Source organism: Sorex fumeus, unplaced genomic scaffold, assembly GCF_029834395.1.
Source record: "Sorex fumeus unplaced genomic scaffold, SorFum_2.1 ptg000166l, whole genome shotgun sequence".
NCBI classification, from domain to species: domain Eukaryota; kingdom Metazoa; phylum Chordata; class Mammalia; order Eulipotyphla; family Soricidae; genus Sorex; species Sorex fumeus.
The window spans coordinates 1,237,963-1,249,698 of record NW_026606223.1 but is presented as its reverse complement, the minus strand read 5'-3'; the positions used below and the strand labels follow the sequence as shown (position 1 = coordinate 1,249,698).

The window sequence follows — 11,736 nt, the reverse complement described above, 5'->3', positions numbered from 1 at the left end:
CCAGGTGAGGAATCAGGTGGTCAAGGAGGACAAAGCCTTGTCCATTTCCTCTGCCCTTGAACCTGGGGCACAGCCACAGAGATGCTGAAGGTCAGTCTTCGGAGAATCTGAGCTCCACCTGCGACTTCAAGCGAGACTGGGGGAAAGCCAGCACCTCAGGTCACTCTCTGAGTCAGACATTCTGAGCAATAGTGGACACTCTTGCTAGTCCAGGCCAGCACTGCCCAGCACAGCCCCTGGCACCATCTGCGTGTGCCTTAGAGATGTTTCTGGGTCCCTCCACACCCCCAGGGCCCCATGGCATCAGAATTAACATTTCATCAGACTTTCAGAAAAACTCTTAGCTTCTTAGCACATTAGTTTTGAGAAACTGACGGGGGAGAACGTCCAACGATTCATAAAGAAGTACTTTTCTATAGTGGAGACAAAGGGAAAAGAGCACCATTTTGATTCACAGGGATCTGAAAGCCTCATTCAAGAGAGGCCTGCGTTAGGGAAGACAGCGAGAGTAACCTTCCCGAAACCCACTCCCTCAGGGAAATGGCAAGCGCTTCTGTTCTCTAGATGCTTGGGTCCCCGGCAAAGTGCACCGCAGCTTCAAACTCGGTGAACGGATGTCACAGATTTCCATTTTGAGATTTAAAGCAGGAACTTGCTGACAAGTCAAGGCTCAGGGAAGACAGGCAGCTATGCACGTTGCCAGGAACCAAAGAAGAAAGGATGAAAGAGCCTTAAACGAACAACCAAAATGGAAAGCAAAAACAAAACAAGACAAAAAAAAAAAAAAAAGAATTAGATCATCCGAGTCCAGCAGATTCTAGGATCACTCGGGAGCCACGAGAGACTGTGTGCGGGTTTCCCTCCATCAGTCGGGGTTTCCCCTGTGGGTATTTGTTGGTCAGTAGATCGAGGCGCTGACTGGGAGGAGGGGAGGCCCCAATGTTGATAAATGCAGACAGAGCCGATGCAGACGCCTGTGTTCAATTAGCATTTCTGTGGACCGAGCGATTTCTGGAACTATTTTTAAGTCATTGACGATGCCGGCAGCATCTGGCTCTGTGTCTGAAAGTACTCCCCGTCTGCTCACACGCCTGTGCTCTTGGACCTGTCCCCTCTGGACTCGCACGGGCCCTCCTGGCATCCATCCCCATCATCTCTTCCTCCTGCTGGCATCTTCGCCTGGTTCAGGGCTTGGGGCCTTTGGCCCTTCCTCGGCGTCCGTGTGGCACGGTTTATCTGTGCATCCCTGATCCACCAGTGAAACAAGCTTCCGAGGTGGGAAATGTGCCCAAGGTCTCAGAGTGGGTAGGTAAAGGCCATAGGCAGGGCCAGAGCCATAGGACAAGGGGGAAGGTGGCTAACAGGGCTGGATCTCTGGTTTCGCCCCCCCCCCCAAAAGCCCCTGAGCACCACCAGGAGTAAGCCCTGAGCACTGCTGGGTAGGCCCCAAAAATACTAAATCAATTATTGGAGATTCCCATCCCCCTTCCGTCCAAATCTGTGCGCCTCTGCTCAATCCTTCTGGTAGCTTCTGCAGGTTCACTGCCGTCTTGCTGCTCGGTCACAGGGAGCTCACACTTCCTGAAGAAGGACCTCCATGTGGAAGGAATCCCCAGGACACGCTTATTCCTTTCTCACAAGTGGGGCTCCTGGCTGCAGCTCGGCCCGGGGGCTGGTCCCAGCACAGCGTGGATTCTTGAGCGCGCTCTCCCTGTAGATTTGTTGTGCAAGTGCTTTTTCCCCTGTAAGGCTTTCTCGTCAACGTTTTGAATAGATCCTAGATTCTGTATACACACACTGGGATGTAGGAATCAAAGTGAAACCCTTGACTAATGCTGCTTCATGTTCAGAGAGATTTAAAAAAACATTTTTTAAAGAGCTCACACACACACACACACACACACACACACACACAGTGGTCACAAGGCATTCTGCCTTGGCCTGCTTTGTTGAGTATCGACCTTTCTCTGTCCCATTTTAAGGGATTAGGTCACTGCGACTGTGTCTTCTGCCACTTTGCCAACACAATGACGAACAGTGGGTTTATTCCAGAATGATTCACTGTTGCGGGGCCCAGACAAAAAGCCTGACTCCAGAGAACTCCAGCGGAGTGAGGTGAGTGCAGATCCACTGGCAGAAGGCAGGAGAGCTTCCGGTGCATGATTGGTTTTGCAGATTACACACTCACAGAGAGGGATTTGACTGAAAGCCAGAGGAGGGGGCAGCTTGCCAAGCAAAACACAGAACGCCTCGCCAACTTCGCCAGATAATTCTTCTTGGGGAAGGAGGAGTCTTCCCGCGATGAATGAATGTTTTGATGTGGTGATTAATCACAATTATACAGGAAGACCAGCTTGCATGTTCCTCCCACAGGCCCTGTAACTCCTTCCTCTCGATCACTAGCTACCAAAAATGGGGGCTCCCCCAAATTGCATTCCTTGACTCCAGACCAGGAAATGGTGCCAGATCTCTGGGCGAGACATCTGTACGAACAAATTCTCTTGAAATGAAGGCCGCAATCTCCTGTGCGTTGTTTTAGCATTGAGAAAAGGGTGGGACTTTCTTCCAAGTTTTCAGTTTGAAAATATGGTCTTTATATCCAGCACTACTGATTCATTCACCAATTCATTCACTCAGGATATTCTGGGGGTCTTTCTATAAGTCCTTCTGAAGGAAGAATCTACTACCTGCGTTGAGTCTCTTTTGGAAAGCTTGCAACTCCTGGATTTGAACAGATTAAACATAGAAAAGGTTTCCTATACCAATTCAAAAGACATTGAAAATTTAGGGCTTTTTTAAGTTCAAGGGAAGAAAGGAAGGAAAGGAAGGAATGAAGGGAGGGAGGAAGGGAGGGAGGGAAGAATTTAGTGAGAGAGGAAATAAATCATAATAGATTATTTCTAAAACTAAAGGACAAAACAATTCAGCTAACATATATGAACCTTTATTCTATAACAGACATAAATAACTTTGTGAATTCATATGACCTGTACAAAAGATAAAATAAGATATTGCACTAAGTTTAGATATGGGATATTTGGATTTAATATTAGCTAAACAGATAAATATATACAATTCAAGGAGTTAAGGCAAAACCAGATGATACTTGGAAATAATAGAAGGTTTGAAAAATAGGTATAATTAAAAACAAGGGTATCCCATCTCCAGTTAATAAAGTGATCATGTCTGGGGGGGGGAAAATCCCTTCGGTTTTTAATAAAGTGGTTATTATCAATCACATTAATTAAACTTGGGTGATAAAGTACAAGATTTCCCACGCAAGAGAACCATTTTGTGGAGGTTTGGGGTTCAAGCACTTAAAATTCGAGTAAGCAACATTTCCCTCGTCAGATTTAAGATCTATTCTTCCATTTAGAAAATATAATTTGGAAAATATGACTCTTTCACATATATAATTAAAATACAACTAGGAAGCATTCTTTCTTTTTATTATTTTTTTATGGGAAGTCAAGTGGGTGATCCGACAGGGTCAGTGTGTGGGGGACCCACCCAAGGCCCTACTTGTAAGAAGACACAAAGCCAATCACTGAAAATGAAAAAAAGGAAAAACAATTCCCAGCTACCATAAGAGAACAAAACCAATGAACTCCGAAAGGAGCAAAAACAAGTGGAATCAATAGATCAACACAGTACACAGTTCTTTGGCAGTAACACGCTAACTGTTGCTTGAAGACAGAACTTGAGTTTTCTCATTCTTAGACCCGGTTGCCAGTCTTTGCAAAAAAGAAAAGAAAGAAAATGCCACCTTTGCAAGGAACTCGGCCACTCCAGGAAACTAAAGGGAGAACACACCTGGCAGACAGCTTTTAAGTGTTACACTGAAGTGTGAGGAGGGATTTGCCACCATGAGTCCCCCATCCAAAGACAGCGGAACGGACACACACCAAAACTGTCTGTGGAACTCTGACCTGGTGCCACAGGCCTAGAATCCTTCAAGAGAATCCATGTGCACCCACGAGAAATCAATAAAAGACATCGATCGGAGGATGAGAACGTGATCTCCAACAGCGCTGGGCTGCCTGTCCCCTGGAGGACCGTGGAGGGGACCCTATAAGGGAAACACCAGGAAGCCGGAGAAGGTCGAATACTGCCAGCCTCCAACCAGATTACCTTTCTCCAGTTTCAGGTAAACCTTATCCTCTTTATCCAGGTAGAGTAAGACTCCGTTGGTGGCAGCTTCACGAGTCACATCTTTGTCCCCAGCGAAAGCAGATATGACCGGTTTCCCATTCAACATCAGGTTAACCTACAAGAAAACAAAACCCACTGAAAACCCCTCCACACGGGCTAAGAGACAGGCTAAGAGATCTAGGAGACGCTAAATAAACATCGAAGATGGGACTGGCTTGGTCAAACAAGGGATTTGTGTGTGCTGTAAGCGTATCCCTCTCTTTCAGATTAGGCTGGTGCAGTAGCTAGATTGCTTACTTATGATGGACTGATTTCTTTGTAATTGAAAAAAAAAGTTTTGGAATCTCTCCCATAGACAGTTCCTTAAATGCCTGTAAGTCACAGTAAGATGTGGCTCCCTTCAACACATTAATTGAGTTTATGACTTTATTTCTCACAGTCAACACAACCTTTAAGAAGGAAGCCAAAGGCTGTGACTTCTATGTGAATAAAAGAGACCCAAGGCCCAAAGCCCCAGAAAGCCCAAATGCAGTAAGATTCAACTACCCTCCTTGGGGGTCCTGGGTACCTGAAGCACAGAGAGTGTTATACAAATCACAGAGAATTCTGAACTGTGTCTGCTGACTTGTTCAGTTACCCTGATAAAGATGAGTATTAAGGGGATCCATCAGCACAACCGCTAAAGACTTTAACGGTGGATAGTTAGCAGAGAATCAACTCAAAATGCATTCACTTTTCTCTTGAATGTACCATCTCCAATATTACATGTTTCTAGACATGGGGGTCTGGGAAAGGCTTTCCCTGGAAGTTAATTTAGGTATAGGATTCTATAGCACTGTAGCACTGTCCTCCCGTTGTTCATCGATTTGCTCGAGCGGGCCCAGTAACGTCTCCATTGTGAGACTTGTTGTTACTGTGTTTGGCATATTGAATACGTCAGGGGTTACTTGCCAGGCTTTGCCGTGTGGGCAAGATACTCTCAGTATAAGATATTCATTCTTTTTATGTTAAGAACATTGAACAAATAAAATCTGAAGTGACTCGATTTGCCCATTCTTTTTTGAGTATGTGAGTGTGTCATTGGTCATAGCCATGGAGACTGGGTGAAATGTACACATAGGGCGTCTAATAAGAGGCTCTTGTAGGGCCAGAGATAATACAGGAAATAAGACACTTGCCTTGTATGTGGATGATTTGATTTGATCCCCAGCATTGAAGAAGGTCTCCTGTGTAACACCAGCAGTGATCCCTGAGTACTGAGCCAGGAATAAACCCTGAGCTGAGCCAGGTATGGCTCCCCCCCCCCGCCCAACAAACAAGCAAAAAGAAAAAGGGATCCTGGAATTCCACAGACATGTGTTGAAGCCACTGAGTTTAACATATCTGATTATGATAGGAACTAATTACATTGTTGCCCTTGAGTCCAAGGTCAAGTTCATTCCCTTTGAAAGCACAGTTCAAAGGAGACTGTTAGCAATAGAACAGCAATGGGTAAGGCTTCACTAGCATCAGAGCAATTAAGGAGAAACTGTTTACCATTTAAGCAGGCCTGCACCATTTTTTTAAGTATATTGATTATTCCTTCACAGATTTGTTTTTAATTGTCAACAGTATCCCATAATTTTTAACAACAGCAAATGTGTTTTATTTACTATGCACTTACAAAGTTCTTCAAGTCTTTTAAGTTTTTCATTTGGTGTTCAAAGAATTTTTACACATGTAGTAAAAGAAACCAAGATCTTACAAAGACAGTTGTGCCAGGGGGCAAAAAAAGACAAGAAAAAGAGATCTATGTCACTATACTAAGCCATGATTTTTCAAAGAATTGGTTGTTATTAAGGGAATAAGTTCAATTTTGCTTTTCTAAATGCTTCTGGTCATGTGCCTTATGAATATTATAATGGGGAGAAAAGGACAGGAACTGCTTTTTAAATAAACTAAACAAAGAGGAGGTTTCTCTACATATTTAGATAAATGCTTAGATTCATAACCTATTACCAATAAATATTGTTGTTTGGTAGGGAGAACCAAGAGGTCAAAAAACATACCTGGATTGTCTGGCTCTGGTAGACTTTAATTACGTGAAAACTGAAACTGTAAATTCCTTTTCTCGGGGCTACAAAGACAGACTCCAGCGTGAAAAAATTACCCACGTTTACTAGGATCTATAAATAAAAATGATAAATAACAGAGAATTATTATAATACTCTCTTCGGCAAGTAAAATCCGTTTCCACCCTGCCATCTTCCTCTTCCTTCTCTCCTTTCTGTGTTTTTGTCATAATTGACGACTAACTTGAAGAAACCAAGAGAATAAAACATTGAATTCTTCTATCCCTTTCCTCTTTAGTGACTTGCAAACTGGATTTGTCAGGAAATGGGAAGAAATGAAGCAACTGCTTTGCTTTCACTCCTCCTTTTTCCAGCAGGGGCTGCTGACTCGAGAAACATCCAGATAACAAGTGAAGGATTAGAAATATCAACTCTACCTGGAGAGTGGGTTAAAAGGCGCCCACTCTGTATTTGCAATCCTCCCACACACACACCCCTCCAAGCCTTCCCAGAGTCCAGGGGTGACGCATCCATGGACACCAGCCAATCAGCAGCCATGAGCTCTCTGCAGTCCTTCCTGGACCCAGTACACAGCCTGGGCATTCACTCCCACAGGTGAGACAGTTGATCCCACCTCACGGTGGATGCAGGAGAGGCCTGGCCCCCATCCCAGCCTCTGGCCGGCCTCCCTCTCTCCTAGGGTCCAGGGCCTGGTTCCCCATCCTGTCCTGTCTCGGCCTCCATTAGACTATTTGGCAATGACTCAGCCTTAAAAGGCTGCCAAACGGTAGAGCTTGAAAAAAAAATAAAATAAAAGGGGGGAAGGAAGCATCTCTCTTGGTCCTCCCAGCAGGAGCCGTTTGACAGCAGGGAGCACCATGGAAATTAAGTGAAATGAGGCACTGGTTCCCACACAAGCAAGGGTGCAAGGGTCCAGGCGCTTGGCTCTGGTTAGAATGAACTCTGAATTCCATGCAGTCTCCTAAAACTTCCCCTGTCCTCACACAGTGAGAATGTGTGTCCAGGCGTGTGGTGCTGGTGGTGGTGGTCAGGGGAAGGTTGTGAAACCAGTCATGAGGGCTTCTTCTCCTTCCCCGCTAAGAGATAAATCTAAGAATTGTCAACTATCAGATACTTCTGAAAAGGTATGCTCCCTCTCCATCAGTGTTTCTTTGAAACACCACCGTGTCAAGAGGGAAATATTTCAAGTCTTTCACTTCTAATTCCCCTGAAAACACAGGATTCCCTGGGAGCAGTGCGCACCAGAATATCCTAACAGCCGGGTAGAAGAAGCAGGCTGGAGGCACCAGTGCGGTTCTCCTGGTCTCAGATCTTACTTACCTGCTTCTAGGCAAGCCTCTGATACCTTTCCCTGACCTCCTGATGGACCAGCTCTGGGCTAAGCCACAATCCCCAAGGGGGATGTGGGAGGAGAGGGGGGAATCCACAAAGATTTTATTTTCCCCTGAAGCCTCTTTAAAATCCTTTGAAGCACTTAGAGGGGACTCCCAGCGTCGGCTACAAGCCGCATCATTCATTAGCAATGATGGAAACGGCCGATCAGTGTGGACTCCACGGAAGGCTGCCTTGCGGTGGCGGTACCGTCATTAGAGCGGGCAGGCACGGAGCATCCTTCCTAACCCTGTCTCCTTGGCCCTGGCCGTGCCTGGCTCCTGGACCGCGGGGGACACCCCCTTTCTCTTCCGTTTGGCCAGGGGAAGGGTCCCTGCAAAGCTACACTGGATAGAACAGGGCAAGGTCCACTGAGTGCCAGACTCGGGCTGGGCCCCCCACGGGGACTGTCTCTGATGTTGTTCCCTTCCAAGCTGGGCTTCCCACACCAAGATCGACAGGGCGCTTTCCAGAGCGCTGCTTCTCCACAGTAAGGAGGGCAGAGGCAGGCTCCGTCTCGGGCCAGCCCCAGCGACCGCGCGCGCGCGGATCTTGGGGATCATTAAGGAAGAAAGAGTCCCCGGCCCGGCTGGCTTAACCTGGGCATCCCACGTGTGGCTTGGCATGCAACTGTGAAATGCACGCTGGCATTCTGAAAGCCTCTTCGGGTTGAAAAGCAAACCCCCGGGGTCCCTTTTGCAATATTTGGACTGCTGGCCACGGCTAAGCTGCCCGCTCTGAGCTCCCAGTCTGCCAAAGGCCAGCGCCGCGGGTCCCTGGAAGCCAGAACTCTAAGCCAGGCTCCTCGCCCCGAGTTCCCTTCGCCTCCCGTCTAGCCTTTTCCCCCGGGCAACATGCGGGGAGGGGAACCCTCTCCCCGGCGGCGGGCTCTCGGGAGCTCGGTGCGGCTCTCCTCGCCTCCGCCTCCTCGGCAACTTTCCTCCAACGACCCGAGGATTCGGCTCTGCGCTAAGCGGCGCCTGGCACCTCGCTGGGGTGGGCCCGAGAAAGAGGGGCGAGATCTGACCGTGGCCGGCGCCCCTTGACCCTCTCCTACCGCCTGCGCGGCGCCGGCAGAGGCTGCACCCCCCAGAACCCCACCTCCCGGGGTACTCTTTTGCGGAAAGCATCTCCACCCGAGAGATGCGAATCGCGAATGGTTCAGCCGCCGCGAGGGTACCGCGCGGAGAAGAAGCTCGGCGGGCGCCGCAGAGGAGCCGAGAACTCCAGGGAGGGGGGCAAGCGCGGGGGTCTACAGGATGCGCGGGGCCGGGCACCGGTTCCCGCCAGCGCCCATGAACCTGTTGCTGATCAACTTGTCCCGAGCTCCCAGCTCCCGGCGCCTCCCAGAATCGCCGAGCGAGGTCTGGAGGGAACCGGGCGCGGATGGGAAGGAGAGGGACCAGACAGCAGAAGTTTCCAAACCCGGGCGCATCTGGGGCTGGGGGAGGCGAGCATCCTCCGGGCTCTCACCGGCACCCGCGCTTCAAATCAACCGAGCAGACAGACAACCCCCCGGGGTTCTGGCCCTAGCAGCGACGCCCCCCACCCCCACCCCACGGTCCGGCCCCCGTTCCGTCCCCGCGGGTCCCCCGCGGGTCTGACCTGATCGAAGTAAATGATGCGCGTCTTGTTGCTCATCTCCGAGGGCTCGTGGTTGGTGCTGCGCACGGCCGAGAACGCCACCTTGGAGTTGGCCGCGCGCACCGAGATGCCCAGCGGGGACGACGAGGAGCCCTTGGCGTCCGTGGCCGGGTTCGAGTCGCACACCACCAGGCACTTGCCCTCCAGCACGATGGGCTCCGTGTCGTTCTGCGCGCGGACGGCCGGCGCGGGCAGGGCCAGGGCCAACAGCAGGGCCGGCAGCACGGACAGCGCCCGGCGGCGCGCGGCGCCCATGGCGAGGCGCGGGGGCAGCGGCGGCGGCGGGCGGCTGGCACGGCTGCTCGGCCGCGTGGCGGCGGCGCCCGGGACCCCGGAGCCCGCGGAGCTGCCGGCGGCTGAGCTGCACCGCGTTGCGGGCACGGCGGCGGCGGCGGCGGCGGCGGCGGCGCGCGCACTTCCACGGCGGCCGAGGCTGCGAATCCAAGTCGCGGCGAGCGCGCTCTCGCCGGCGCCGTTACCTTTGTCCTTTCAGGAGCTCATGCAGAACCCCCTACCCCACCCTCCTCTGCGCCAGATTCAGCCCTGCCGGGGGCCCCTGCACCCCTCCCGGTGCCCAGACATCTACAAAGTCCGTGCCCGGCTCCTCTCGCGCGCGCGCGCCTCAAAGGGGAGCGGCCGCCGACATGCCCACCGCAAGCAGAGCCCCGCACCCCCGGGCCGGCCCCGGCGCACCAGCCTCCGATGGGGGGCTCGCGGGGCAGCCCCGGGGCGCCGGCTGACCGGCGGCGGGCACGGAGCACGCCGGCGGGAGGCGTCTCTCTCCCGGCCCGAGCCGATCGCCGGCTTCCCGGCCCGGACCAGAGCGCCGGGCACCTGGTGGGCACGTTCCGCGATGCCCCCCGGAGCCCGGCGCGGGGCGCCCGTCGGCGGGGAGGCGGTGCGGGGCCGGGGCCGGGGCCAGGGCCGGTGTCCGAGGCTGGTGCGGGCGGCGGGGCCGGCGGGGACCGGCGGGGTCCGGGGCTGCCGCGGCTGCCGCTCGGCCGAGCCCGGTCCCCGGCGCGCAACTTTGTGCGTCCTGCGCCGCCGGGCGGGCGCGGGGCGGGCACCCGCGCGCTATTTATAGGCGCGACCGCCGGGGGGCGGCGGCCAGCTCAGCCCGCGGGCGCCGCGGGAGGGGGGGGAGGCCCCCCGGGAAAGCGTCGGGTGACCCCCCGCGAAACCGCTCCGGCTCGCCTCCGAACGCAGCCCGGAGAGGGGTGCCCGCGGTCCCGTGCTCACCCGGGCCGGGCGCGCCCAGGAGGGCTGCGGCTCCTCTCCCCGGTGCCCCCCACTCCCTCCCCAGAGCCCTCCGAGCCCGGGACGGGGTCCGCGGCGCGTTGCGGGCACCCGGGCACCGTGCGCTTCTCGCGCCCTTGCGGCCTGGCGAGCTCCAGGCTCCGGGCGAGTGGCCGGAGCCCACCAGGAGCGATGGGAGGGGTCTCGGGGTGGCGTGGGGGGTTGGGGGGGCGTTGCGGGATGCGCCCCGGACCCCGCGGGGCGCGCCTCCTCGCTCGCACCCGCAATCCGGCGCGGGCCAGCCCCGCCGAGAGTGGGAGAGGGAGTTGAGGCAGCCAGAAGTGGTCCCCAGAGCGCCCCTCCTTCCGGGGCACGTAGCACCTCAGTGCCCTGTGGGGGTGCCACTCCCCGCTCCGGACCCCCGTGCCCACCCGGCCACTGCCATCTTGGCGTCTGATTGGCACGGTTTCTCGCCCCGCAGCCCGGCGGGGAGGGGCGCGCCCGTCTCGGGAGCGGCGCGGCGCGAACTTGGCCGAGTCACTCTCCCTTTCCGGGAGGGGGCTCGGGCGACGCGAGGGTCCTCCTCCCCCCTTATCCCTTATCCCTCCTCCCCCGCAGGGGTGCTTTGGGTCCAGGCCGCTCCCATCCCGAAATTCCTCCCCGACTTCCAGCTGCGGGCGAGCAGGCACCGTATCTTTAATCAAAACCGTCTCCCCGGGAGCCCTGCGGAGCACCGGCCTCGGAACCGACTATTGTGGCCGGGCAGCGGGCTGAGTCATCGTCCCGGATGGGGGCGGCCCTCTTCCTGCCTGGACGGAGGACAGCCGCGTCCGCACGGATGGATGGATGGGGGGGGGGGGTTAGGGAGGGGCTCCCACACCCGCCAGAAACGCGTCTCCAGGCCCGGAGCGAGCGCTCAGCCCACGGAACCGCCGTGCTCCGCATGCGGGAGGCCGGTGCGGCTCTCGCGCTGCCAGAAGCGAACACAGAGCCTGGGGTCGCCCCGAGGGAGCACCCCCGCTTGTGGTCCCCACGTGAAAATAATACCAACGGGACCCCAGCCCTGGTCCCTCGGGAGGTCCTGGAGGAGGCGCACGCGTCGCCCCTCACTGCAAGGCTCTTGTTAACCATCAAACTCCTCCTGGCTGGCGCTTTGGGCGCCAAGTCCTTGTGATTCTGCGTCCAAAGATGCCAAAGATCCAAAGATGCATCTGCGGTGCCCATTCAAAGGCCCAGGGGCCTCCAGCTACAGCTGTTCCAG

The 11,736-nt window shown here is 54.2% G+C and overlaps 1 protein-coding gene across 1 annotated transcript; it reads right to left on the bottom strand.

Moving 5' to 3' along the window:
- Positions 1 to 4,069: 4,069 nt before the first annotated feature.
- CBLN4 (cerebellin 4 precursor) lies at positions 4,070 to 9,512 on the bottom strand. Its single transcript, XM_056107446.1, has 3 exons — positions 9,201 to 9,512; positions 6,201 to 6,317; positions 4,070 to 4,267 (listed from the first exon to the last, which is right to left on the bottom strand). Exons 1-3 carry the CDS (start codon positions 9,492 to 9,494, stop codon positions 4,070 to 4,072), a joined length of 609 nt encoding a protein of 202 aa, XP_055963421.1. The 5' UTR covers positions 9,495 to 9,512.
- Between the last annotated feature and the right edge of the window lie 2,224 nt (positions 9,513 to 11,736).